This window comes from Sturnira hondurensis, unplaced genomic scaffold, assembly GCF_014824575.4.
Source record: "Sturnira hondurensis isolate 20B ecotype Veracruz unplaced genomic scaffold, ASM1482457v3 Scaffold0000780, whole genome shotgun sequence".
Lineage (NCBI taxonomy): Eukaryota > Metazoa > Chordata > Mammalia > Chiroptera > Phyllostomidae > Sturnira > Sturnira hondurensis.
Genome location: NW_028073411.1, coordinates 18,420,338 through 18,448,123, shown reverse-complemented (window position 1 = coordinate 18,448,123; position 27,786 = coordinate 18,420,338). Strand labels below are relative to the sequence as shown.

Here is a 27,786-nt window from a genome sequence, read left to right as displayed (position 1 = left end):
CTTCGTTTCCAGGCTTCATTGGTGCCTCGGCCCCACGTTACATCTGAGACCGTGAGTGAGGCAGGCCGTGGTGGGGGGCGCTCTGTGCTTGTTAGTCGGTACAGAGTTAGGCGGAAATAAAGGTCGATCTCGGCAGGGGAGTTGGGGGAGCTGACACAGAGTGGGAAGCCTGAAGGAGACACCATGCCAGTCAGAGAACGACTCTGCAGGCCTGCCTCACGGTCCAGGCGTGTCCTCAGCAGGTGGGTCTCTGGACACGTGCCACCAGCCCCACTGATACCGCGTCTCAGGTGTCCAAGCCCATGGACCAGACCTCCTCCCCTGGGCCAAGGGCGGGTCCTCTCTCCTCCCAGGAAGGCCATAGCAAGGATGCAGACCCACGCGGCCCCCGGGGGCACCCGGGGACTCCAGGCTGACTCCTTGTGGAATGGTAAAAATTAAGTTACTTGATGACGGACGTTTCTGATTTGCTCCAGACAAAACATCAGTCGTGTCCCCAAGGGTTACCTCCCAGCAGCCGGGGCCAGGCTGTGGGTGGCTACCCCTTCACCTCGGCGGCCTCCTTCTCCGCCTTCTCCTTGGCCTTCTCCTTCTCCTCCACCTTCTCCTCCTTCCCCAGCATGGCCACGATCTCAGCCACCTGGCTGGTGGAGACGTGGATGTCTTCTTTGTCCACCAGCTCAATCACCTGCACAGGGAAAGACGGGGACTCAGGGTCTGTTTCCTCGACCACGAGGCTGAGAAAGCCGCTGGTGCTCGACTCGGCACCGGCTCACCAGGGGCCCTGGTGCGTTTCTGGGCCCCAGGCTGCGGGAACACACCCCTGTGGGGCTGGGCCGTCAGAGCCACCCGTGCTCGTGCGCATCCTTGCCTGGCCTGGTGGACGCCGCGCCCAGCTCCGGGCACCCAGCACTCCTCTTCTGAGGGGGCTGCCCACCCCACTCCCTCGCCACGGCCCCGACACCGTACCCACCTTGACCAGGTCGTTGATGTTGACCTTGCCGTCCTTGTTCTCGTCCAGTGCTGAAGCCAGGCTGATGAGCTTGCTTTCTGGAATGTGCTTGATCTGCCTCATGGCACTGATGAGCTCGCTGACGCTGATGACAGTCTCTCTGGGAAAGGGGGAGCCTGCATGTAGCACCGCCCGCACCCACAGTCCCAGGCCCCCAGGTCAGGCCCGCCTCCCTGTGAGCACACCTGGCTGGCTGGGACATCTAGAGCAGCCCCTGAGAGCCCTGGGCCGTCTCCCTCAGGCCTGTCTGCACCAGGGGCCATGGGGGAGCTGCCTCCTGACCCGGGAGGGCAGGGGGCCCACACAGCACAGCAGGCCGACCCAGGAGGCGATGCTGACCCTGCCTGCAGGTAAAGGGCCTGCAACCTGAGGACTACCCAGAGCCTGGTCCCCTGGGGCGCTGAGGTCAGCTACAAGCACCTGGGAGAGGGAGGCAGCTTTGTTCTGGGCAGAGGCGGTCCTGGCACCCACACCCACACTCACCCTTCAGGGGAGCCCGGGGTGGCTGTGCCCAGCTTGCCAGCCTGCTGGTCTGCCTCCAGCTGTGCCAGGAGCCCGTCGATCTGCCCAATCATCTGCTGCACCCGCTTGGTCAGCCGCTTGCTGGCTTTGGACTCTTCCACTTCCATCTCTTTGCCACTCTTCGAGAGTTCCTTCTTAATCTCTTGCAAGTCCTAAGGGAAGTATTTTGCTGTAAAAAGACTGTCTTGAAAATGCTTACAATGAAGTTTACCCTGTAATTAATCTGAACCAGCGCCCTGCAGCAACGCGCCACAGCCGGTGGTGGAGAAGCGCTGACCCCGCCGTAGGGCGCCCCGTGTGGCCGGGCGCCGGGGGTGTCCTGGTCTCTGCAGACCCAGACCCTGTTTGCAGCAAAGGGAGCGAGAGCCATTCTGAGCCTCAGCTTTCCCATCTGCTAAAGGAGTAAGTAAACGGATGAAGGAATCAAGGAACGGCAAGTGTCTTCTTAAATTCCACGCCCCTTCTGCCAGGAGCAGAGGGCGGGGAGGCAGGGAGGCTGAGGAGAGGGTCCCACAACCCCTGGCTCCTGGCGGAGCCCAAAAGCAAAGGGCTGTGTCAGGAGAAAGTTGGAACAAGGGTGGTTATCTTTCCTAAGCTCAAAACTCGTCTCCTTTTCCCAGTAGAGCTGTGAAAACACAGCTCTTTGAAGTCAGGTGAGGAAGTACTACCGATAAGTAAAAAGGACAGGTTTCCATCAAAAAAGGAAGACCCAGTCCCCACTACAAGAGAAAGTCGGGCAATCAGGAGGGAGATTCCAGGCACCAGTCGGCCAGGCTCCTCTGCTCACACCTGCACGAGCCGAAGGCACCCAGACGACGGAGCCTGTCGCCCTTGGGCACAGGGCCCGCCTCCTGGACGCCGAGACTGGGGGAGACTTGCCTAGATCCCCCTTTCTCTCCAGATGCCCTTCGGTGCCGCACCTTCCAACTTCTCCAGTGTCTGACAGAGGTTTCCCTGGGAGCGTGGGGCCGGCAGAGGCAGCGTCACCCCGGGGAGCGCCCGCCCCCCCGCACCTCGCTGTAGTCCTGCACGTCCCCCTTCAGCAGCTCCAGCTCCTCCTTCTCCTTCGTCAGGGACAGCTTCTGCTCCTTCAGCTTCGAACAGGCGTCGCTGAGGAGGTCGATCTCCTCCTTGGTGATCTCCTCTCCCTGGAGAGGAGACAAAGCAAAGCCCGGGGGGAGGGGACCCCTTGAGCCTGCGGTGGCCACCGTGCACACCTGCGTCCCGGCTGCACGCACAGGCCCTGCCTTCTTCTTCTCGACGGGATGTGTCAACTGACATGTGGACACTCGTGCGACCGTCACCCTGGAGGGAGCAGCATCTGTGCCCCGTCTTCCTCGAGCCCTGGGACCCCTCCCACCCTGACCTGCGTATGGTCTCGAGCCTGGTTTGAGATGCAGGAACTCCGCACACGTGGAACTCCACACACATGGACTCCACCTGACTGCTGCTCTGACACCGGGGTCCCGAGCGTGTCCCCGAGACTGGATAGTGCAGGTCCCACTCAGAGGGGACACCAGACTGGCTCACCCACTGTCCTGGCTGTGCCAGGTCCCCCAACCTCCAATGATCGCTCCAGAGTGACTCTGCGCCTGACAGGAGAGCGGCCGGGGCCATGCTGGTCTCCCAAGTCCCCACCCCTGCGGGTGCAGAGGCCTCCATTCGCCCAGCTCCACTTGCGCCCACCACTCAGACAGCACATAGTATGTCCACCATGCGGGCAGTGTTCACCGTGTGGGTCTTGCACACCTATTTTCAAATCTGTCCCCAAATAGTCCCTTTTATTGATGCCACTGTAAATCGCACGCTTTTAAGCCCTGGCCAGTGTGGCTCAGTGGACTGAATGCAGACCTGCAAACTCCAAGGTCACTGGTTCACTTCCTAGTCAAGCCATGTACCAGGGTGCAGGCCAGGCCCTCAGTGGGGTAGGTGTGAGAGACAACCAGTGGGTGTATCTCTCGCACATCGATCGATGTTTCTCTCCCTTTCTTCCTTCCTCCCTTCCCCCCTAAAAATAAGTAAAACCTTTAAATAAAATGACATACTTTTGAAGTGTACAATTTCTAATTACTCATCAGAAGCACAGACACACACACTGATTTTCAGGTTGTCTGTGGACACAGCTGGCCTCACTTCCTCCTGGCTGGCCGCTCGGTTTACTCTTTCCCATCGCCGCCTGGCCAGACCCTCAGCATGAGAACAGGGTGGTGAGGGCGGCCAGTGCACCAGCATGTCAGCTCAGGGGGCCCCCTGGGGCTGAGTGTGCCCCCTCCGGCCCTCCTGGGACACTTCCCACCGGAGAACACACGCTGGGTGATCAGCGCAGCCTTCTGCCCACAGAAGTGACCACTCGTGGTGTCCTGCTGACTCTGTTAACCCTCAAATGACACAGAGTGCTTTTTCGTTTTCTGGAAAAACCCACGTGAAGCCGAAAAACCCCCTCGCCACAGAACAGCAGCCTTTGACTTGCTGGCTGGCCGGGCCTTCGCAGCCCTGTGCTCCTCAGACACGAGGCTGGCGCTCTTGAGCCTGGTCTGGTTCGGGGGACATGAGTCTCGGAAAGAGATGGGGACATGCCCTCCTCCCACCTGCTCTCCAGGCGCCTGCAGCACTGCGAGGCCGCTCCCACACACGTGGACCCCCAGCACCCCTACCTGGGAGGCATCTGGGGAAGCCTCTCAGTCACAAGCTGCGCTTCCTGGCAGGGGCGGGGCTTCCCCACCTGAGGCGGCCCAGGTCTGTGGAGACCCAGGTCCCTGCGCTTGAGTGCGCCCCTTCAACCAGCCCTGGCTCCTCACCATCATTTCTCCAAGTCCGTACTTCCTGCCAACACACCTCTGGCAGCCCCTGGTCCCCAAGTTCTCCTGGGAGTTTGCACTGTCCACTGACCCTAAACCTTCAACCCCAAGAAGCAGGGCGGGTCTGTCTGAGTGCAGGCCACAGCTGTCCCGGGCTCTCCTACTGACAGCGGCCCTCATCATCCCACCCCCCCTCTGCCCGGCTGTCCCTACCCTGAAAACAACTCTGGTACCTCTGTCCCCAACCCCTGTGTTGGACACACATGAACACGCAAGCTCCCAGGCCCCGCCCCCCCAGCCCAGCCAGGGTCCTTGGACCTCCCCCTTTCCTCCAGGCCTCATCACACTAGCACCCATGTTTGTCTCCAACTGTCCCCTGGGCTGTGTCCCAGGGGTGACCTGGCCTCTTTCCGGGCCTCTAGGCTGTCAGCGTGATGAAGCAGAGTCCCTCGCCCCCGGCACATTCCAAGCCACCTCAGTGTCCAAAAGCGGCCCACCCTCCCCCACCTACTGCCACTGCCCAGCACACAGCCCCCGTAGGCTGCAGCCCGCTGACCTCAAGGGCCCCCCGTTTGGGGGCTTCGTCTTTTCTCGTGAAGAGTCCGAAACTTCCTGAAGCCTCTGCCCCCAGCACTGCACCCTGCAGGCCCCTCCCACCGCGGCTCCACGGCCCCCCCTGCCTAGGCCACTGACGAACCCACTCTCAGTGCTCCTGCCTCTCAGGAGTCCGTCTCAGGTGTCATTCCCCAGCCCCTCCCGAAGCCTCATGGCCTTGCTGTCCCACCCGGGCTGCCATGACCGTCTGGCCAGCAGACATCTGCTCCCCACAGCGAGCCCGCCCACCGGGGAGCTGCTCCGCCCACCGGGGAGCCGCAGACGGGAGGAGTCCCGTTCCAAGAACAGGCTACGCCTGGATGGTGAGGGCCCCGTAGACAAGCACCCCCAGGGTACGCAGCACATCCTGGGCCCCCGGAGAAGGTGACAGAGGGTGACAGAAGACGGCCTCTGTAGAGGAACCACACAGTGTCCCCTGCCACTGGCCCACTTGGCTGACAAGGGGCCCGGAGGCCCACTTTCTCTGTGGGGGTCCTGCCACTCGGAGCACACAGGGCCCAGAGTGCTGTGACTGGCAGCTTGTGCTCCTGCTTCCCCCGGGGCAGCTGCAGACCCTACGCACCTGCACGCCTTGCAGGACGGGGGCGGCGTCCTTCAGGGCCTCCGACGGCAGAGCCACGTCTGGCACTTCCGGCTGCAGCTCGGCCGCGGGCCTCCCAGGGGCAGCCTCCACCACTGTCGGTGCTGCTTCCTTCTGAAACACAGGCCAGGGCCAGCTCAGGGGTGGCCGAATCTTGTCCCCCCAGTGCCCCCACCACTCCAGGAAGAGGGAAAGGGCTGGAGCTGCAGGGCCCTGGGCACCAGCGGGAGGCAGTTTCTGCAGAAGCTGGAGCAGGGCGCGCCCCCTGCCGTCCCAGCCTGCCCCGTGGCCCCTCACCTGGGCCTCGGAAAGCCTCTGCAGCTCCTTCTCCTGGAGCTCCTGCCGGATGGCCGCCTCCTCCTGCAGCGTGGCCTCCAGCTTCGCCTTGTTGTCCACCTGCTCCCCCTCCACCTCGGCTACCTTCACCTGCGCCTCCTTCGCCTTCAGAGAGGGCATGTCTGGCAGTGAGCCGGGGCATGCCACCACCAGAGAGGCCAAGGCAACTCCCACCCCCACCTCCAGTGGGGCAGGACACACTGCTGGGAAACCCCTCCAGGCCCCGGAGGACCCCCTCCCGCACGCCTCCCAGGAGCCCTCGCTCTTCTGGGACACGGCAGGCCCGAGAAGGGGAGGGGTGAGTGGGTAGAACACAGGTGCCCGAGGCCAGGGATTGGGTGGTGTCTCCAGGGTCCCAGCCCTCAGGGGTGTGGATGACAGAAAGGCTGGAAAACCCACCACTATCTCCGGGAGCGTCTGCAACGTGGACTTGAGCTGGTCAGCGGGCGACAGGGTGTCTGGGAGGTACATGGCCCGGGACAGGATGAGCAGCGAGGTCGGGATCTCCTGGTGCAGGTGCAGCTCCAGCCACTGCAATTGGGAGTTCAAGACCCGACTCACCTGCTGGCCTCCTCCTGCCCACACCTGTGGCCTGGACAGGGCTCTGACCCTGGAACTCTGCTCCAGGCTGGTTCACTGCCACGTTCCGTGACTCAAAGCCACCAGAGCACAAGTGGCCAGAGGCCCTTGAGTTGGCAGCCCGGCAGCCAGGGCCTGGGAAATCCTGAGCAAGACCAGACTCACTGCCAGCAAAGTCTTCACTCTAAAATGGCATGAAAGTCCCAAAGGTGGTATTTGTGAATTCACTCAACATTCGGGGTTTACACACCTACTGTGGGCCAGGTACCACTTTAGGCTATCTTTTTAAAGACTTTATTGATTTATTTTCAGAGAGAAAGGAAAAGAAATGGAGAGAGAGAAGCATCAGTGTGTGGTTGCCTCCAGAGCGCCCCCCACTGGGGACCTGGCCTGTAAACCAGGCGTGTGCCCTGACTGGGAACTGAACCTGAGACTCTTTGGTTCACAGGCTGGCACTCAGTCCACTGAGCCACACCAGCCAGGGCAACTTGAGGCTATTTTAGTGAGAAAAAGACAACATTCAAACTGACAAGACAGACCCTGAGGACATTTGGACAAAAACTGGCCACAAGGCAAATGGTGACTCGAGGCAGCACTGGAAGACCAGGAGGGAACTTCCAGGAGAGGAAGACAGCCAGAGGGGGAGGTGGGAGCACTTGAACCACAGGCCCCGCGCCAGGTGCACTGGTGCCTCGACCAACACAGGGCCGTCAGTGCTCAGAGCAGGTCACCGGGGGCCGCACGGAAGATGCAGCCAGTGACAGGTGGAGGGGCGAGGACATACTGCATGACAGACTGCGCATGTCAGGGACCGATGGGACGCGTGCCTGCCTCTACCGGGAGGATGTGCAGACTGCCCTGGCAGCCGGGAGGCGAACCCGCAGGCCCCTGCCTGCTTCCCACCTTCCGCCATGAAGAGTGAGTCACTCTGAGCGCCGCCCATCAGAGGCCCAATGGTGGCGGCAGGTGGGCAGAGTGGCCCCCGGCTGCTGGAGAGGAGCACTGAGACCCTGGCCCAGATGAGAGACGAGCCCCGGTCCCAAAGGCAGTTCGCCGGGCCCTTACCCGTGCACAGATGACGGCAGAGAGAGGCAGAAAGGATGTTACCGCCAACCACAAGCTGCTGAGGACTGGTGCTGCCTTACAGCACCGGGTGCGATGCAGCTGGACACGAGCAGAGACCCCTGCGGGCCTCGGGCCCCAGGACATGCCCATTATCCCCCCCACACACACACGCTGCCCCCACGAGCCTGAGCTGGGCTGACTCAGGGGGAGACCCTAAGACCTCACTGGGTGGGGGGCCCAGTCGGGCCTGGGACCACGCACCTGCTTCAGTTGGTCCCGCAGGCGGTCCTCGGTGACGCCCAGGGCCCGCATGCCCCTCGCCCGGCACGCGGCCTGCAATTCCTTGACATTGAGGCTGTCCACACCCTCCTCAGCAATCAGCTGGAAAACAAAAGTTGACTCAATACCGTCTTTGAGAGCTGCTGGAGGTTTATGGTGTTTGTGCCACACGCTTGTGAACCAAGTGTCCTGCTAAGAGCCACTCTCCTAATGTGCTTTGCCGAGTGACAGATAAGCCGAGGCCTGGTCCCTGGTTTGCAGGGACAGGGCCATCTCATGGGGAGGAGGCTTGGGGGAGGGTAGGATGGCCAGGACCAACCCTGAGACGAGTGTCGAAGCACACCTCCACCCAGGCCCTGCATCTCACCTGCCAGACACCGGCATGCATCCTCACTCCACAGCCCGCTGAAGCCGGAGCTGGTTGTGTCTGTGACGCAGGGTGGGGTGACCCTGAGGCTCCCAAAATGGCTCTGGGCCTCAGCCAAAGCCCCTCCTGAGCCGACGGGAAAAGAGGGCCCCGGTGCACTGGGATGATACTGTAACTGACTGAGCCACCCAGCCAAGACATGGTTTCTGGTCCTCACCCGAAGACACTGTTACCAGTTTGAGAGAGACTGGGAGAGAAGCACCGACCTGCTGCCTCCTGGATGTGCCCTAACCAAGACCTGAACCCACGCCCTTTCAGAGCACGGGCGACACTCCAGCCCACTGGGCCACCTGGCCAGCGCCATTTTTCACCCTCGTCTCTCTGCCTGCCTGGAGAAGCACGCCACACAAGCCACCACTTTCTGCTTCGACCACTGAGCGTGATCTGGAAGCCACACAGGGAGGGGCGTGCTAGGTTTGCCCGCCGTCCCCCCCACACCCTCTGCTCAGCAGGCCTCCTCTGGGTCCTCCTAGGGTGGACCTGCCGGCGACACACCCTCAGGCTCTCTCAGCCTGCCAGTGCCTCGTGTCCTCTGCGCCCCAGAGGGCGCTGGGGCGGCACAGGGTCCTGGGCTTGTTTTGGCACCTGAGAGATCCCGCCCACGTCCTCGGGACCTCTGCAGTACTGGAGGAGAGACCTGCTGCCAACACACCCTTTTCGCTGCAGGCGAGACACTGCCCTCTCGCCGCTCTCAACACCGCACGCAGCCGGAGGCGTGTACCTGCCTGACTGCGACGTGTCTCGTGGGGTTTCTTTGGGTCTGTCCTGTGCGAGGTCCCCTCAGTGGCTGAAACTCGCAGGCTTGTCCGCTTCTGGACCCAAAAAGTGCTCGCCATCTGCATGCACTTCCTGAGCTCTGCCCCTTCTCCTCCCGCGGCCCCCAGGGGCCTGGGCTCGCACTGGTTCTTCCCTAGTTCCCCTCTGACGGTTCGGGGGCGATTCCTGCTGCTTCACACTGAAGTGCCCGGCCCTTCCGCCCTGTCCTCTACTCTGGACTGCGCTTTTCGTGGAGCGTCCACTCGGTTCTCCTTTTTCTTTGTTGGGACGGCGTCTCCAGGCTCCCGCCGCAGCTCTGAGACCTTGCCTGGTGTCTCTAGCCTGTTGTCTTGGCACCGGCACCCACGGGTTACCATTTCTGCTTGCTCTGGGACCCTTCTGGTTCTGGGCACAAGGGGACACTTCCTGCTGAACCGGGATGCTCTGAGCACTGTGTTCTAAGACTCTGAATCTTATTCCAACTGCCTGACTGACCTGACTCCCTCTGGCAGGGCTCTGGCACGGGGTTAGAGGTAGATTTTGTAACTGATGACATAGCATCAGTGGGTCCAACCTAAGGGCCAAAGTTACTCATGTCTCTCAAGCAGCCCGGCTGTCCTGGGTGTGCGAAGTCTCATTGAAATCCTCTGGCCACAAGCCCCAGCCTGTGTCGCACTTCCTGCCCCACGCAGACCGCCCCCAGCTGGCCACTCCCACCACAACAGCAATAAAGGCCAAGACCTGGTCCTCCACCTTCCCTCTCTGCTGCATCTGCTTCCTGGCCCTGGCGTGCCGAGGTCTCCTGAGGACCCGAATGGCACTGTGGCCGTTTCCAGGGAACTACAAACGACAGGCCCCTTTCGTGGGCACCGAGCCCCCGGCACCACCTGCCAACCCTGGGAATTGCGCCCCAGGTGCCAGGTGCTGCCGCGCTCCTGCCAGGCTGCCCGCTGGGCCCTAGGAGGCCCCCAGGACAGAGGTGCCAAGTGTCTGTTGGGAGGAGCAGGGCTCCTCGTTACGGGCCCCACCTGGCTTCTGACTCTACCCCAGGGGGAAGGAGTGTCCTGGGACTGCCGAGTGGGATGGGGGTCCTGGCTGGAGTCGTCTGTCCCCTGGGCAGCCCCGCCCTGTGGCAGAATGGGCTTCGCCCTTGCCCCCATCTGCAGCCCCAAGGCTGGAACCTGCGGTGCCAAGACGACCCGCCCTGTCAATCCTGGGGTCCCAGGGTCTCTCCTCCCCACATCGGAGTCTCCTCCCGTCTGCCTTCCGCTTCCTGTCTGGGCACAGTGTGCCTGCTCCACCCTCTCGGCCTCAGCGGTCTGGCCACAGTTTGTCCTCACTGGAGTCTGTGGCGCCCCCGCACCGCCTCTCCTGAGGGGCAGCCACGCTGCAGGCGCCACGTGAGTGAGGGCTGCTCCCGCCAACCCCTGGGTCCCCCGCAGAGCAACGTCCTGAGTGCCCTTCCAGGGACAGGGTTCACAGCACGCCAGAGACGCGTGCCTCCGTCCTGGGAGTGCCACCTCCCCCGAGGAGCATCTCCTCCAGACCAGCCCCAAGGGGAACACATGGAGAAGCCAGAGACAGCAGGACGCAGCACCCATGCACGTGCAGCACCAGAGAGCAGAGACAGCCAGGGTTAGGGCACGTGTCTGCAGGCCAGGCCAGGCCAGCATGAAGGGGGAGCTGGCCTTCTGCGGGCCCACGGGGAGCAGCTGAGTCCAGGCCTCAGGCCACTGCTAAGAGGCAGAGATGTCCCATCAAGCTAAGGAGAAACTGGGTGTGGGGGGCTGCTGGGGCAGACAGGCATTGAAGGCTACAGTCCCGAGAGGAGAAGCAAGACGCAGTACCGACCCTGGTGCCCAGGGTCAGGCCGAGTGAGCAGAGGTGAGGAGCTGCGGAATCCGCCGTGACACGGCCGAGGCACCAGGCTGTGCTGGGCGAGGGCCGCGAGCACACGGGGCTCGTCCGAAAGGCAGGCCCGGCCACGGTGACGGGGCTGCAGGGGGAGAGAGGCACCCCCAGAACCTCTCTGATTTTTCAGACAAGGTCTGTATTTGAAACAACTCAACACTACGAACAAGCAAAACCGAAAGGAAACAAAGACCTCTATCTTGTGCTGTTACGAGAATAAAAAGACACGAACCAAGATTAACATGTTGAGAACACAGAAATGATGGAGTGGTTTTATGTGAGAAGTGAAATTTCTCTAAAAAAGCAAAACTCCACACAGCAACCCTGGGACTGAAACGAGGGGTGCAGAAACGGCTCAGGAGGATCAGACCCAGGAGGAGAGGTCGGAGCCGACGGCGTGGGGGCGGTGTAGGGGGAGCCGGGGCTGCGGGTGGGACTCTCAAGGCGGTGGGGACCCTAAGATCTGGGAACAGGGTGGTGGCGAACACAGACACAGCCGGTGCGGCGGCACTGCTGTATAGTGGCCCAATTCCGATCACAGAGCAAACCTCAGAGGCCGCCAGATGGACACCTTGGAAGGAAAGCCACCCGGCCCCTCATCCTGCTGGACGCAGTCTGGAGCCCTACCCTCAGAAATGCGCCCTGAACCCAAAGGCAGACCAGACGCCCACACCATGGGCACTGGGAGCCGTCCTAAGACACCAGTTCAGGGTGGGCCATCGGGATGGGGACCACGGGCAGGAAGGCCAGGAGGCAAGTGCTTATGGCGGGGATGCGGCACCGCCTGGCGACAGCAGGAGGGCATGAGTGTGCGGAGAAGCCCTGGGAAGGAAGGGGTGGCCCTGCCGGGAGCCGTGGGAAGGCTGTCGCCTCAGGGGAACCTGCCAGAGTGACAAGGACCACGCTGACAGGAGGACAAAAACACTGGACTTATCCACAACAAGGAAAGGCAGGAGGTCGAGTGCCGCCTGAAAGGTGGAACAGACAGACGAAGGACGAAACAGTCCCCAACAGACAGATGACAGCGACTGGCTAGAACACCAGACCCTATGGACACCAAGGCGAGAGGCGCCGCCGAGGAGAAGGGCCCCTCCCAGAGACTCTGGAGAAGCCCAGGCACACGGGGGGCCGGGCAGGGGCGGTCAAAGGCCGGGGCAAGGCCGGGGCAGGGCCAGGGCAGGGCTTGCTCTCGACTTCCTGCCTTTTACTCAGAGGCCTAATTCCAGGTCACTGGTTAAGGAAATTACCAGAGATCTTGGGCAAAAATCCATGCTAAAAGTTACTGGAGTGTGTGCTCGCTTCGGCAGCACATAGACTAAAATTGGAACGATACAGAGAAGATTAGCATGGCCCCTGCGCAAGGATGACATGCAAATCCGTGAAGCGTTCCATATTTTTATCACCGTTAACAGGAGTCTAAACAACAGAACAAACAAGCAAGCAAAATATGACCAATGACACTCAAATACGGAACAGGCTGACAGGGTCCAGAGGGGAGAGGGGAGAGAATCACAGGGGAAAAGGGGAAGGACTCACATGAACAAGTACAAAGGAAACATGGACAATAACTAAGGGGGGGGAAGAAATGGGAGGGAGGTGGGGAGCACTGGGGAGGGGGCGGGCAGGGCTGGGAATATAAGACAGAAAACTGTACTTGAACAAGAATTAAATTAAAAAAAATATTTGTCGATAAAAAAAGTTACTGGAGTGTTGTTTAGGGTAGCAAAAGACAGGCTAACGCAGTTAAGTTACGAAGCACTTTCGTGACAAAGCATTAGGCAGGCATCAACATTTACCCCTTCGCCCTGGCCGGTGGCTCCGTGCGCTGGAGCATCGCCCTCACACACCTGAAGGCTGTGTGGTTAGTTCCCAGTCAGGGCACACACCTCGGCTGTGGGTTTGACTCCCGGTCAGAGCAGGTCGACGGCAGGCAGCCAACCACCGTCTCTCTCTCGCACTGACGCCTCCCACCCCCTCACCGCACCCTGGTGGCCAGGGAGAAGCCGCGGGGGGCCGCACAGCCCAAAGCTGCTGTCCCTGCAGGCTTGCGCACGCAGCGGGGAGAAGCCGCGGTCTGGGGCCGGCGTACCACCCGTGCCGCCCAGGGCCCGGAAGGAGGCCACCCACCAGCACCCACCTTGTCGTCGGCCTTGATGGAGCGCAGCCGCATGGTGAGCTGGAAACGCAGGAAGTTGTTGGTGCCCATGGACTGCAGCTCCAGCAGCTTGCACAGCGCCACCAGCTGTGGCCGCGTCAGGTTGTCCAGCGTCAGCTCGTCCTCAAACAGCTTGGAGAAGCGCAGGATCTCCTCGTTGCTGGGCCTCTCCCCAGTCTCTCGGATCTGCCAGAGCAAGGGCAAGGGTTGCCCACGGCGGAGGCCGGTCCCCCAGCATACACACAACGCACGCACGCAGTCTCACTCCACACCACCTCTCCCTGGGAGGAAGCAGGAGCTGGCTGGGAGGGCCGGCTCCACTGGGCCCTCCCTCAGAGCGGCCCCTCAGACTCCACCCTGCTGGAGGCCGGACCCACAGGGCAAGGCCAGTGACTGCAGGAGGCCACGGGCACCTTGCTGCCCACAAGCAGGCCTCGCCCCCCCTCCCGCCTTGGACGTGACTATGGAGCAGTCTTGGGGTCTGTCCTCAACCGGACTGGCCCCCCAGCCTGTTGTGACTGCAGGTCTTTGCATCTCTCATGTGCCACACTAGCCCCCGCACCGGGGCTGCCACGAAGTCAGACACAGGTAGGGGAGTGGGTGTCGGGGGTCACGCTCTCTACAGAGGCTCGGCCTCACCAGGCTCCATGGCAGGAGCCACCGCCCACCTAGGAGCGCCCCTGTCACTACAGCAGAAAAAGGGAGAATGGCAACAGGGCCACTCCCAGGTAAGGCAGGTGCACGCAGGGCCTGTGGGCCGAGGCCGGGAAGAGTCCGGAGCAGCAGGGCACCTTCTGGAAGAACGCGGAGAAGTCTTTGGTGGCGTTCCCCTTGGCTGCCTTGTTCTTCAAGGCCATCTCCTCAATGGTGTCCTGAAGGAACTTGGCCAGCTCCAGCTTGACCCGCAGCTCCTTCTTCAGCCTCTCCTCCTGTGGGGCAGACACAGGGCGCTGCACTCGTCCCCTGGGGCCCCCAGGACATGGTGCTGGAACCTGCTCCCCCAGCCCCCGGTCCCGTATGCTTTGTGGGACCCGAGCAGGGCTGGCTAGAGCACACACACGGCTGGAAAGGCACACCCCCCAAAGCACCGGACTGATGGAAACAGGAAGGCCTACACGACCAGGGACAACCTGGGCCCTACTCCCACGTACGGGCCTCAGCCCGGGCTTGAAGACCTGGGCCCAGAGAAACCATGATTTCAAATGCATTTAGGAGGGGCAGTCCCAAGCCCCAGCGCCCAGTGGGTGACCCTTGTGCCGCACGGCAATCACAAAGGAGCACGGAATGTCCCGGCAGCCGCCGCAGGAGGCCACCTTGCTGGACTGGGTCTCGAAGGTGGATGGCAGCATGTTGGGGAAGAGCTTCACAGCGATGGGCAGGAGGAACTCCATGAAGGGCACCACCACGAAGACGAGGAAGGGCACCAGGCGGAAGAGGTCGGCGCAGATCCGGAGGAACTGGGAAGGGCAGTGTGATCAGAGGTCACTGGCAGTGACTGGGAGTGTGACTGGGAGCCCCAGGCCCCCAACAGCTCGAGGGGCAGCTCCTGAAGGCCACTGCCGTCCACTATAGCCTGCAGGAAAGCTGGACAGGAGCCCATGCCCTGCCTGGAGCAACCCCCGCCCCAGAAGCACTGACCCATGGCACTGACCCGGAATAGCAGCCCAAGGCCACAGAGCAGCTGGGCCCCCAGAGGAATGCCCAGAGGGTGGGGGCAGGGGCTGAGGAGGCAGCTCCCCTACCTGGCGGCGCTCCCGGCGCGTCAGGGTGTGGCCGTTGAGGATGCGCCAGAGCATGCGTGCGGCGATCTTGGTGTCAATCCAGAGCAGGCGGAAGCCATGGTAGTAGTGCCGCAGTTCATCCAGGACCCGCTGCCCCAGCGACTTCTTCACGGCCACCTCCAAGGGTGGGCTGTACACAGGGCCTCCCTCCTCCAGCTTCTTGTTCTTGTCCTTCAAGGACTTCAGCGACTTCTCCACCACTGAGTCGTCGCCCCTGCGGGGTGACGAGTGCCAGCAGCGTGCAGGCAGGAAGCGTGGCGTGGGGCCTAGCGGACCCTCTGAGCCCAGCGCCCACTGCACTCGGGCCACTGCACCCGTGTGCTGGAGCCTTGGTGTCCGGCGACCCAGGGGGCCGCCTCCGAAGTAAAAGTACTTGGGGTGCACAGGAGTGCGGCCCAGAGGAACGTGCCTGGAAAAAGGGAAAGAACGCTGTCTCTGACTGAATATGCCCGACCCCCGCTTCCTGTGCCAGGTGCGGGGTGCCTGCAGGTGGGCAGGACGGACACAAACATGAGCAGCGAAGGACCTGGAAACAGACAGACCAGGGGTGGTCTGAGGCCTGTTCCCACAGACTGAGAATCAGAAGGTGGGGTGTGGGGCATGGAGGTCCTCCCCCTAACGGGTGACTTTCAACAAAAACCTGCAGTTCCTGAAAACCAGCGAGGATGCCCCAGTCGAGGGGGCCCCAGACCCCTGAATCAGCTGCCCAAAGGCACTGGTGCAAAATGGCAGGAACCGAGAACTGCAGCCCAAAGCCTGCATTCTCCCCCCGGCTCCACGCTGGTGTCCTGCCCCTGCAGCACCCAGGCAGGTCCAGGGCTCGCTCTGGCCCCTGACCCGCAGCCCTGTCCTCCCAGCCCACGCCACGCCCGACTCCAACCCACACACTCGGCCCCCCACTGGCCAAGAGGGCTCCGTCAGGCTCCGTGGGAAGCCACAGGGGCATCTGCAGGTGAGCACCTCTCACCTCTCACCTCCAAGCCCTCTCTGTCCACACTCTGAAGCCCATGGGCGGCCTGGGCCGCCTGCAGCCAGAGCAGGCCAGCCTGCACATCCCGGTCTGGCACGGCTGCACACTCAGCACCTGCCCACAGCACCTGGTGCCCGGCCAGAGCCCGGGGCTAGTGTTCACCGGCACGTCACAAACTAGGATGGATGAGCCCACCCGCTTCTTCCAGTGCCCCAGTCTCCCAGGGACAGCGCCGTCGGGAGTCTCTCCCTGCAGTGCACAAACCCACCGCAAGGCGGCCACAGGCTCCCACGAGCTTCAGAGGCACCGCAGCTCCTTCCCACGTGTCCTCTCGGGGCCTGGCTTGACGCCCACAACACAGATCTGAGCTCCCGGGCAGATGGCCCCAGTTCAACTCCAGCTCCACTACTCACTGCAGTGTGACCTTGGGGCATGACTTTGCCTCTCTGTGCTCCAGGAGCGTCCTTTGTAAAGGTATGTACTACTACACCCATACACAAAGTACCCAGGGCAGTGTCCGGCGCCCAGCGACGCCCAGCACAGAGAGGGCAGCTATTTCCACTGCCCCATCAAACCCTCTGGGAGGCTGCCGCTCGGGGCTGGAAGAAAGCTGGGGGACGGCTGGAGTAGCCGCCCCGTTTATAGAGGGGGTGCTGAAGGGAGAGCTCGCAGCCTGTGCTGGGCAGGTACAGCCCGCACGGGGTCTGCTGGCCTCTCTCCTGTCCTGTGGGGGTCCCTTCAACTCTCCCCGCCTGACAGTCACGGACCCACGGGGACAGGCTGCCTGGGGAACAGTGGTGCTGCTCGGGCTCAGGCCGCAGCCAGCAGCCCTGGACCCACCTCAGCTCCTGGTGCAGTGAGGACCGTGCCCGCACCCAGCGTTCAACCTCACTAAGCCAGCCCTCTGGGGAAATATCCAATTTCCAACCCTCTAGTGGCTCCTACGAGGAGACCTGGCATCAGCAGTGGCCGGGGGGTGGTGGTGGTGCGGGGGGGGGGGGTCAGCACGCACAGACAGACGTGTGCAGACAGACTGAGCTGAGGAGCACACGGTGCCTCACAAGGGCCCGGGAGGCCCTGGGCTGCTGCTTGCAAGCACAGTAGGAAGACTGTCACTAACACTCTAGCCAGAAAGCCTTAGCCATTTTCAGAGGCAAAGAATTGTGTCATTTACTCTTTTAAAAACTCCCATCTAGCCCTGGCTGGTGTGGCTCGGTGGATTGAGCACCAGCCTGCAAAACCAAGGGTCGCAGGTTTGATTCCCAGTCAGGGCACATGCCTGGCTCATGGACCAGGTCCCCAGTAGGGGTGGACAAGAGGCAACCACACACTGATGTTTCTCTCCCTCTCCTTCTGCCTCTTTTCCCCTCTCTCTAGAAATAAATAAATAAAATCTTTAAGGGTGGGCAGATAATCTAACTGTAATTGAATGATAAAATAATTTCAAATAATAAAATAAAATCTTCAAAACCATATTTTTTAAAAAAGCTTGGAGCCCTGGCTGGTGTGGCTCAGTGGACTGAGTGCTGGCCTGAAAACCAAAGGTTCGATTCCCAGTCAGGGCACATGCCTGGGTTGTGGGCCAGGTCGTGCAGGGAGCGAGAGGCAACCACACATTGATGTTTCTTTCCTCTCTCTTCTTCCTTTCCCTTCTCTCTAAAAATAACTAAATAAAATCTTTTAAAAAGCTTGGAAATGTCCATCAGTGGCTTGTCTGACTTCAGGGTGCCGACGCCAGCACCCACCTCAACCCAGTGCCGTGCCAGGCCTGTGCAAGGAGCCTTAGCAGCGCCGGGCTGGCTGCACAGCCACCGGACGCCGGGCCCCGCCACAGCCCCACTGACCCTGCAGCCAGGTGTGAGCATGCCACCGGCACGATGCCGCAGGTCACTAAGCTCTGGCTAACAGGTCCCCCCAGAAGGAACAGCTCCCCAGGACAATGGCCCGAGGCCCGGCCTGAGAGGGTGCCGACCCTTCACAAGCCACCCTGCTCTTCGGGACACATGGCCAGCGGAGATGCGGTAACACCAGCAGCACCGCGACAGAGGAGGGAGACTCCAGAGAGCAGAGTCTCCCTGCCCGGGGACAAGAAGCCGCCAGGGAACTGGAGACCATGGCCTGCAGCCCCCACCCCCCTGGAGGCCCGAGGCCCCGAGATGCCCAGTGTTGTGCGTGCAGGGGGCACCTGCCACCAACATGCTAGTGTTCCCCCAGTCTGGTGAGCAGTCACACTGAGTGAGTCACGGGAGTATGAACAGCCCCCCACCACACCGGTCTCCCCACTGCGTGAGGCTGCGAAGCCGTGCACCGCTCCATGGCCCGAGTGCTTACTCAGTCTGGTGCTCCCCCAGCCTTCTCTGCCAGGACACAGGAGGGCAAGAGCAGTGAGGCCAGTCCACGAAGGGGTCCCGGACCGGAGACGCCCCACCTGCCCACCCTGCAGGGGTCTGGACCCCTCACGTGAGGACAGAGCTCACAACAATGGACACAAATGGTTACCACGGCAATCACTTACCTGTGTGACTCAAGTGTTCCTATATTGTGGGATGAAAATAAAAATAAAATTTTTGGATACTGAGACATAAGAGTTTGACTCTCATCTATAATTTCTCATTTGAACTGTACTGAGCTCAGTAAAAGTCTTATAGTACTTCCTAAAAATTATGAACTTATAAAAAAGCTACATCAACGAAACCCAACTTTCACTTTTCCTAACTTTGTTCATTTCGGAGAAAGACGGGGAGAGGGAGAGAGAGGGAAACGGGCCTGCTGCTCCACTCACTCCACACCCACTGGTGGGGTCCTGCCCACGCCAACCTGAACCTGGAACGGAGGTGCTGGGTAAACCCAACACCCACTCCTGACGAGAACGCTCTGCAGGGGAGGAGCAGCAGCCCACCTTGCGTGGAGCTGGCCCACAGCAGGCACGCTGTGCTGACCACAGGCCTGGCTCCTGTGGTGAGAGTGGGCACCACAGCAGCCGGAGCGCTGGGAAGAGAGAGACAAAGGCGGGGCGGGGACAGCCCCAGGCCTGCCTGCAGAGGCGTCACAACAGTGGCTGGGGAGGCTTGGAAGGGCTGGGTCAAGGGGCCAGCACAAGGAGGCAGACATGACCAAGGAAGGACTGTGGGACGGGAGGCCTGCCCACCCCCCCACCCCCAGGTACCAGGTCAGCCAGAAAGTTCATCTGTCTTTTCCCGTATGGGGGGCTTCCTAGTGCTCACTTGTCCGCAACTTCATTTGAAACAATTCTGTCAGACTGTATCTCGACAGACGTCACATCAGTGTGCATTTAAACACTTATTAAAAAGGGTGAACTTTTCTGCAGGCTTTTCATACAGAAGATGGAAGAAAATGCGCAACATTTCTGGCGCATTACACTTTATTATCTCAAGAAAGATACAGACACGACTGAAGTGAGAAAAAAGATGCAGTGCATGGAGAAGGTGCTGTGACTGATCGAATGCGTCAAAAGTGGTTGAGAACTTTCGTGCTGGACATTCTCACTGGACAATGCCCCGCGGTCGGGCAGACCAGCTGAAGTTGACAGCAATCACATCAAGACATCAGTTCAGAAGAATCAACGTTGTACCAGGGGGAGACAGCCGACACACTCAAAACACCCAAATCAATACGGCGACTGGTGAAAAGGAAAAATGGGCCTCTGCTTTATGGAAAAATTGCATGGACTTTTGGGCCCGCCCCACAGATCACATCTGGGACGGTCAGAAAGGAACCACAGGTGGCCTACATAACGGGAATGGCAGCCCTTCTTCTGAGAGAGAAAAGATTCTAATGAAACATTTACCCCTGGGAACACAGTGTGCAACTTTAAAAGTTACTATTCCCCATTGGTTTTATGGGTGTAATGACATTCCAATTACAATCCTGCAAAGATCTGAAAGAATTCTCAAGTTCCACTAGGGGTTAGTCCAGAAAGAAGAGGTGCAAGGTCTGGTCCCCCAAACATGAGAGGTGGGGGAACTCACTAAGGTGAACGGTGGCCACAGACCACCATGGCCAATGGACGCCCTGTGTGGGGAGACAGGCATGCTGGCCCTGCCAGCTCTGGGGTCCCCACACCCGGGCTGCTTCCTACAGCCCAGCCCAGCCCACCGCAGCCCTAGCTTGTCTCAGCCATCAGTACTCGGAGAGCAGAGACTCCATACCCTGCCGGACCGGTGTGGCTCAGTGGGTTGGGTGTCGTCCCACACAGCAAAGGGTCGCTGGACAGGTCACGTCCAGGGTGCAATTAGGTTCCCACTCAGGGAACATAGGAGAGGCAACAGATTGATGCTGTACTCTCACATCAATGCTTCTCTCCCTCTCTCCCTCTGTTCCCCTCACTTGCCAGCACCCTCAGGCCACTGGGCAACCCTGTTTCCGGCCACCCACAGGCCCCAGACCCCTGAAATGCTCCCGGAAGGCTACAAAGTTCACTTCCAAATGAAATCTAGAAAGCCCAAAAGTAAAGCTGTCCTTAAACACCCCAGGGTCCACACCACAAACAGAACGGCTTCAGGACAAGCCCCGCACTGCAGAAACCTGAGGAGACACTGGCACGGGAGTGGCAGACCCTGCAAGCTGGCTGTGCACCTGAGCACGCTGCAAGGCCTTAAAATGGAAAATGGGCTTGCGAGAATGAAATCTGTCCAAGGAAGCATCCTCCAGAAAAGCTTCCCAGCCCAGATGAGGTGACGAATCGATCATCTCAAGAGAGAAAGGAAACCCCTGAAGACCCCAGAGCTCCATAGCCACGGGAGGAGGGGCCAGCCGGGCGGCGCTCAGCCAGGAGGTCCTGCACCCTCCAACAGAAGAGTCGGGGGTGTCAGGAAAGAGGAGCTCCGCTCTGGCTATGCAGGCAGGGGGACAGGGACCTGGTGCCAGGGCAGAGGTCTGGGTGTCCCAACACAGGCACGACAGGGGACCTGAGGCAGACTGCAGATGGACGCTAGGCAGAGGGGAGAGCAGGTGGGAGAGTACAGCAGCCCCCAAAGACGTGCAAGTATACATGGGATGGCAGACAGGGAAGGGTGGATGCCACCGCCTCCAGGAAGCCCTCTGGCCTTGCAGCAGCACCATGGACTTCTCTCACCAAAGGGAAGTCCCCCATGTTCCAGCCGTGACCCCAGAACTCGGCAGGGGCACGCCCCATGGCCAGCACTCACTCAGTGCACGCCTCTGTGCAGGAGTGTGCATGTGAGGCAGGGCCTGCCTGGGGCTCGGTGACAGAGCCATACGACAACGCTGCCTACCCACACCCTGCGTCTTTCGGTAGGAATCCACAACGGCCCCCACAAAGGGCAGCCACATAGGAGCAGAAAAGATTGGTCCCATTCAGTGCACACTGTGCAAAGACACGCTGCATGGGTGCCACTGGGTGTCGGAGAACCAGACACAGAAGAAAAAGGACCAGAGTAAAATACGCCAAAACCCCAAAGACATTTGTCACAGGCACCGGGACTGCAAACATCCATCTACTTCCCACAGACGCATCAATGGACGGGTGACATATTTCAAACTGAAAGGACAAAGCGAAAGAGAAGAGGGACAACAAGCAGGTGGTGCGAGCTCCCCGGGGGCCATGTGTGCTCCGGATGGACGGCGATGCTCGTTTACTTACCCGCAGCCTGTCAACCCCACGGCGCTGGCACAGCTGAGACAAGCGTGATCCCCCAGACCACCTGCGACAAAAACAAAGGGAGACAACAGTCAGTCTGCAGACGCCACCTCTCAGAATCTGATAGGGCGCCCCTGTTGTGAGGTGCGCTACGGGGGGCCTGTCTGCACGCTGCGGGGCTTCACAGCGCTGCCAGGGGCAGGGTTGCCCTTGTGAAGGACACAGTGTCTCGAGGCAGCCCCGGGCCCCTCGCTTCCCAAGTAGGGACACCAGGCTCCGCCTTGCAAGGGCCCATGAAGTCCAACCTTCAGGTCCCCCCCCCCGTGTGGGACCAGCCTGCTTTGCTCCAGCTTGGCTCTGGTGGGCAATGGCCAAGGCGCACACGGCCCCACGCACAGGCAGCCCCACAATGAGAGCGAGGGCCATGTAACAATGACCTGAAGTCCTCCCTGCCCACAGGAGGGGGCAAGGGCGGAGAATGATGGACAGACAAATGCCAAGAGCAAACCATTTCTGGGTCGAATGCTATTGATGAGCACAGAGCACAATGTTAAGATTCCGTGTATGTGGCATCACTCTAGTTCCCATGGGCCTAAGTTCAAGGTTCACCCACACGACTGATGGTCAGGCCTGCCCTTGATCAGACCCTGTGCTGGGAGTGGTCTGTGAGGGGACAAGAATGACTCTCATGGCATGCTGGCCAGTGCACCTGGGAAGGCAGGAGCTCCTGGAGCAGGTCTGGGTGGCCAAAGGCCAGCCCAGGGAGCCAGGAGGAGAGGGGCTGAGGGAAGGTGGGCAGGGCAGCGAACAGGCTCCACGCCTGGGCACCCTCGGAGCAGGCCGGGCAAGGTGGACCCAACCTTCTGCTCCCAATGGACCCTCTGGGGACACGGACTTCTGGTGATCACTTATGTAACTCGACAGGAGGCCAGTGTCAACCCAGGCAAACCTCCCTTTCTTGTGCAGAAGACTAGTTCCACCCGACGTTAAATTCAGGACCTCGTAGGTGGATGCCAGTTGAGTTCCAGGGTGGGGGCTGGGCTCGAGGGCTCAGCTGCCAGGATTCAGAGGCAATAGTTTCAGTCCAAATTAAAAAGCACCAGCAAAGAAAACACCACTCCAATGGAGGAGCACCCCCCTTGTTGTCTCCCAAACAGAAGCCCCCTCCCCTGTGCCTAGGGCAGCCCCCACCTCCGGCTGACTGAGAAAGAGCTCCCGCCATGCAGGTGGTCCAGCAAGAAGGTGGCCGTCACAGCTCCTAGGGCCACTTTGACCCCACACCTGCAAGGGGCGTGGGCCACACACCCCCTTCTACCTGCTCCTCAGACTCTGAAGGCTTCCCCAGCCTTCTGAGGGGACCCCAGGTGTGCCCCAGGGCTCTCTTCCCATCCCCTCAGCAGCAGGGGTGTGGTCCATGGGCCACCCCTCCTTCTGGGAGCCCCCTTGTCTTCTCTTCTGTCCAACAGTCAACTCTCCCGTGCCAGCTGGGCGTCCTACAATCCACTCCTGACGCTGCCCAGACTCAGCACAGACCACGGGGGAGGGCTGAGTCCCTACTTCCCATGTCAGCTGCAAGCAGGGTGCCTAGGCCGCCCACACTCTGCCAACTACAAATCCAGGGGTCCCCATGAACCCCCTGGTTTTTATAATTTGACACAAGAATGCTTCAGGACTCAGATCCTGCTCTCCTTACTGCTACAACGTACCATAAAGACTACAGATAGGACTTCCGCCAAGATGGAGGCATAGGTAGAAACACTGTGCCTTCTCCCACAACCAAGTTTGAACACGACAAAGGTTTGGAGAACTAGGACACACCCAAAGACCAGAAAACGGAATTATACGGGAGTCCGACAACTACGAACTGTTCAACAGGGACGGTAAGAGAGGCAGAGCCAGCAGCGGAGCTGGGTCGGGCAGGACAGATCCCCTGACCTAGGCACGCAGGCAGCCCGGACCCAGTCGGGGTGTGGGGCAGACTGACCGCGGTGGCACATTCGCGCACAGTGAGATGGACCACACAGACCCCAGGGGGTGAACTCAGTGGTGGAGGGCTGACGGCGGTGGCACACTCGCGTGCAGTGGAACGAAACGCGTGGGTCTAGTTACGGTGGTGGCTGCTGCCGGGGCCGCGGCAGCAGGCGGCAGACGGGAAGCCATTGTCCCTCTTTGACCCCGCCCCCACATACAATGTCACAACCCAGCGACTTAGTTGCCCTGTTCTAGTGAACACTTTAGGGCTCTGATCCTGCTATGGAACAGGCACGAACAGCCCAAAAGATGGTGCAAGAAGAACTCAAAGTCCCAGAGCCAATAACTCTAAGCGACCAAGAAATTGCCAGCTTCTCAGAAGCACAATTCAAGACACTATTTATCAGGATGCTCACAGAACTGGTAGATTATAGTCACAAATTAGAGGAACATAGTCACAAATTAGAGGAACATATGAAGGCTAAACTAATTGAAATGAAGGGAGATGCACAGGAAACCAATAGTGATGGAAAGGAAACTGGGACTCAAATCAATGGAATGGACCAGAAGGAAGAACAAAACATCCGACCAGAAAGGAATGAAGAAATGAGAATTCAAAAAACTGAGGAGAGGCTTAGGAACCTCCAGGACATCTGTAAATGTTCCAATATCCGGATTATAGGAGTACCAGAAGGGGGAAAGAAACAGCCACGAGTGGAAAACGTATTTGAACAAACAATAAAGAACTTCCCCAGTCTGGCAAAGGAAATAGACTTCCAGGAAATCCAGGAAGCTCAGAGAGTGCCAAAGAAGTTGGACCCAAGAAGGAACACACCAAGGCACATCATAATTACATTAGCCAAGACCAAAATGAAGGAGAGAATCCTAGAAGCATCAAGGGATAAGGGGACAGTCACCTACAAAGGAGTACCCATCAGACTGTCAGCGGATTTCTCAAAAGAGACCTTACAGGCAAGAAGGGGCTGGAAAGAAGTATTCCAAGTCATGAAATCCAAAGACCTACAGCCAAGATTGCTTTATCCAGCAAAACTTTCATTTAGAATGGAAGGACAGATAAAGTGCTTCTCAGATAAGGTCAAGTTCAAGGAGTTCATCATCACCAAGCCCTTATTATATGAAATGCTAAAGGGACTTATATAAGAAAAAGAAGATGAAAAATATTGACAGTGAAAGGACTGCAAACTCACAGTTATTAACAATCACACCTAAAACAAAAGCAAACCAAGAGGACAGCTAGATCAGGAGTGGAACCATAGAAATGAAGAACACATGGAGGGTTAGAAACAGGGGGGTGGGAGGGGGAGAAGGGGGGAGAAGGCACAGAAAATAGCAGAGATGGTAGGTAGAAAATAGATAGGGGGGAGGGCGAGATTAGTGGGGGAAATATAGAATCTAAAGAACTTGAGACACGTGGTTATAAACTAAGGGGGGGGAGAATGGTGGGGGAGGGAGTGTGCCGGGTAGAGGAGAATGAAGGGGGGGAATAGAACAACTGTAATGGTATAATCAATAAAATATATTTTTAAAAAAAGACTACAGATAAACAACCAGACCCAGAGGTACACAGCTGGAGGTCCAGAAGAGTCCTGAACGCAAGAGCTTCTGTCCCTGTGGGGCCACCAAGTGCCACCAAGCTCCCAAGCCCCCCAGTTGAGGAGTTTGTATCCTTATCACCTAGGCGTATTGGATCACGTTTTTGGCCAATGGTGAGTGAATCGGTCTCTAGACCCAGCTTCTCCCTGGAGGTTGGGGGTGGGGTCGGAAGGTCCAGGCCATTGATTACAGGTACCTCATTAGCATAAACTCAGGTTAGAGAAAAGGGGCTCATTATAAATCACAGGAGATTTCTGGATCACTCTGGAAATCCCAAGACCTCTCAGAGCTCTGGAAGCAGGCAGAAGGGGATGTGTGGTTCACACCGCTTGCAGATGTGGGGCAGGCCAGGGAGAGGGGCAGAACCAGGCACACTTCTTTCCATCGCACACCGTCCTTCACCTGGCTTCCCGGAGACCACACTCTTCCACACGCCAATCCCCACCCCCAGCTGCTGCAGGCAGAGCACTCAGAGGGCCATGGCCCTTCACATGCACCCACCCCCAGACCTCCAGGCCCCCAGCTGCTCCTCCCCAGCCCTCTAGTTCAAGCCCAGCCAGAGGCTGGACACCCCTGTGGCCCACAGCCAGTCTGCTCAGCCCGCCTCCAGGTGGACCAGCCTGCTCCCCAGTATGCCGGGCACTCAACGCCCCTCCACAAGAGCAGGGTGTGAAACGACCAAAGTGCAGTCACTGCAGAGGAGGGACCAGCTGGGCAGCACCTCGTCCCCCACCGAGGCCACGTGACAGCTATAAATCACACTGCCACAGCGAGCTACAGGGACACTTCTCCCCCAAACCCAGAACCGCAGTTTGACCCCACGAAAACATCAGATGAACCTCACTAGGGCGTCCTGCCCTGTGTCTGCAGCCCCCCTCAAACTGGCCAGGGGAAGTCAGGAGCTGTCACAGCCAAGAGAAGACTAAGGGCAAATGCGACCAAACGCAGTGTGCGCAGTGGGACAGTCTGTCAACAGGAAAGTGCGCCCCAAGCCAAACAGGTATCCGTGTAACGGGAAGTGGACGGGAGGATGCGGCCGCAGTAAATAACAATGTAGCAGCATTAACTCAGCAATTGGGACAAAGAATCACAGTGGCGTCCTCTGTCAATACGTGGATGTGTCCAGCAAAAACCACAGTACCTCAGCGTGCAGGGCTCCTTGCAGGTCTCACAGCAAACCGGCTGTAGCTGGGCCGTAACCTCAGAAAAAAACTGTATTCCCAAAGGGACACAGCCCCAGAAAGGTCCGGCCAACTCCGAACCGTAGGCTACCGTAACACGAAGAGGCCAAAGTGCTCCATCAGCAAGAGGCAGCAAGGCACCGGCCCGGCCCAGCCCAGCCCAGCCCAGCCCAGAGGGGTCGAGGTCCCAGCAGCTACCGCCAAAAGCGGCAGGAATCGCGCCTCTTTCTTGCAGTGTCTTGGGAAACTGCGAAGCACCGCAAAGTACATCACCTTACCTGGCTCTCAGTCTTACAGGGCAAGTTTTGCCTTTCCCCCAATCTTACAAGTAAGGAACAGTCTCAACAAAGTAATGTCGAAAAAGAGGCCGAGAGAGTGCAGGCACCCAGCACGTGGACCCCGAAGCGCCCGGCAGTAGGTGTGATTCCACGTCACCGCGAGGATCTCCGAGGCTCTGGACACCATGGATCTGGCCGGGGCCCCGCACGGCAAGGTCTGGGGACCCTCTACAAGGCGCCCCAGAGCGCCATGCCTGTCCCATGGACGCCCCGCAAACCCGCAGGTCCTCCTCGCCAGGGTCTGCCAGCCCGCCACTTCATCTCGAGAGCGAGGGGACTCAAGAACACGGCCACCCTCGTGATGGGCTGCGCGTGCCACCGAGCTCAGCCCGCAGAGCAGCGCCGAGAGCGTCCCGGGGCTGGCTGTCAGCGCACTCCCTGCAGAACTTTCCGAAGCCGCTCTGGAGGCCGCGGCCAGCGACAGGGCGGCTAAGGTCACAGTGCGAGTGAGTCACAAGCCACCGCCCGCGCCGGGCTGTCCCGAGCGCACGGCACCCACCGCCGCCCCGGCGAGGCGCAGGGGCAGGGCCGGCCAAGGCGCCAGCCCGGGGTGACCCCTGCCCCGGGTCGCGCTCGAGCGCAGCACTGACCCAGCTCCGGGGTCAGTGTCGCCCGTCGCCCGTCTCGGTCTCTCCCCGGCCCCTGGCCCTCCCAAGCCGCCCGGCCCGCGCGCTTACCCCTTCGGGCGGCGGCGCTGGACGTCGGGAGGCGGACAGGCGGGCCGCGGCAGCTCCTCAGTAAGATGGACGCCATGTGCCCGGCTACGGCGGCCGCGCCGGCCTCCTGCTGTCGCCTCCTCCTCCGCGGCAACTCGCGGGCCCGGCGGCGCCTCTGCCCGCCCGCGCGGACGGTTGAGGGCGGCGGTTGGCTTCCTGAGGCGAGTGCTCAGCTCAAGGAGCCGGCACCGGCGGCGACCATATCCCGGCACATACGTCCGGCGGCGCGGGGCGGGGCGACCGGGCGCCACTCCCATTGGGCCCCTCCGGCTCCCGCCGCCCGCCAGGTGAGGGCGGTCCCGGCGTGCCTCGCGATTTACTACCGGCCCCGGCGTGCCCCGCGGCCGGGCCCGCGCACAGCATTCTGGTCCTGGCTGCGCGTCCGCCGCGCGGGCGGACGGCGCCTGCGCGTAGTCTGGCGCCGTGGGGGCAAGCGAGTCTGACCCCGGGGTTTAGAGCCGCCGCGCGCTGACTGCGCGGCGGAGAGCTAGGGGGCGCTGGGCGCCTCGCTTGTCTAAAGTCGGCCTCGGCCCCGCCCCCGGCCAGCGCAAACAATCCGA

The 27,786-nt window shown here is 60.2% G+C and overlaps 1 protein-coding gene and 1 non-coding gene across 3 annotated transcripts; one reads left to right on the top strand and one right to left on the bottom strand.

Moving 5' to 3' along the window:
- On the bottom strand, positions 1-27,523 carry LETM1 (leucine zipper and EF-hand containing transmembrane protein 1). 2 transcript variants are annotated; one of them, XM_037047055.1, is made up of 14 exons: positions 27,188-27,523; positions 21,410-21,470; positions 14,778-15,225; positions 14,349-14,492; positions 13,827-13,964; positions 13,018-13,221; positions 7,769-7,888; positions 6,263-6,394; positions 5,825-5,968; positions 5,510-5,641; positions 2,548-2,682; positions 1,496-1,686; positions 974-1,112; positions 1-688 (listed from the first exon to the last, which is right to left on the bottom strand). In XM_037047055.1, the coding sequence occupies exons 1-14, from the start codon at positions 27,261-27,263 to the stop codon at positions 539-541; spliced, it is 2,214 nt and encodes a 737-aa protein (XP_036902950.1). In that variant the 5' UTR covers positions 27,264-27,523; the 3' UTR covers positions 1-538. The 2 variants fall into 2 exon arrangements, with proteins under 2 accessions (XP_036902950.1, XP_036902961.1); XM_037047066.1 differs by having other exon boundaries at positions 5,510-5,638.
- LOC118989926 (U6 spliceosomal RNA) lies at positions 12,172-12,278 on the top strand. The gene has a single exon (XR_005067123.1). It is a non-coding gene; the product is annotated as a U6 spliceosomal RNA (small nuclear RNA).
- Positions 27,524-27,786: the final 263 nt, after the last annotated feature.

Excerpts from the sequence above, each read along its gene's own strand:
- LETM1 (XM_037047055.1), bottom strand. The coding sequence starts at position 27,263 with ATGGCGTCCATCTTACTGAGGAGCTGCCGCGGCCCGCCTGTCCGCCTC. Across the intron at positions 5,969-6,262 it reads AGACGCTCCCGGAGATAGTG|GCGAAGGAGGCGCAGGTGAA; the intron begins GTGGGTTTTCCA and ends CCCTCTCTGAAG. Across the intron at positions 689-973 it reads ACATCAACGACCTGGTCAAG|GTGATTGAGCTGGTGGACAA; the intron begins GTGGGTACGGTG and ends TTCCCTGTGCAG.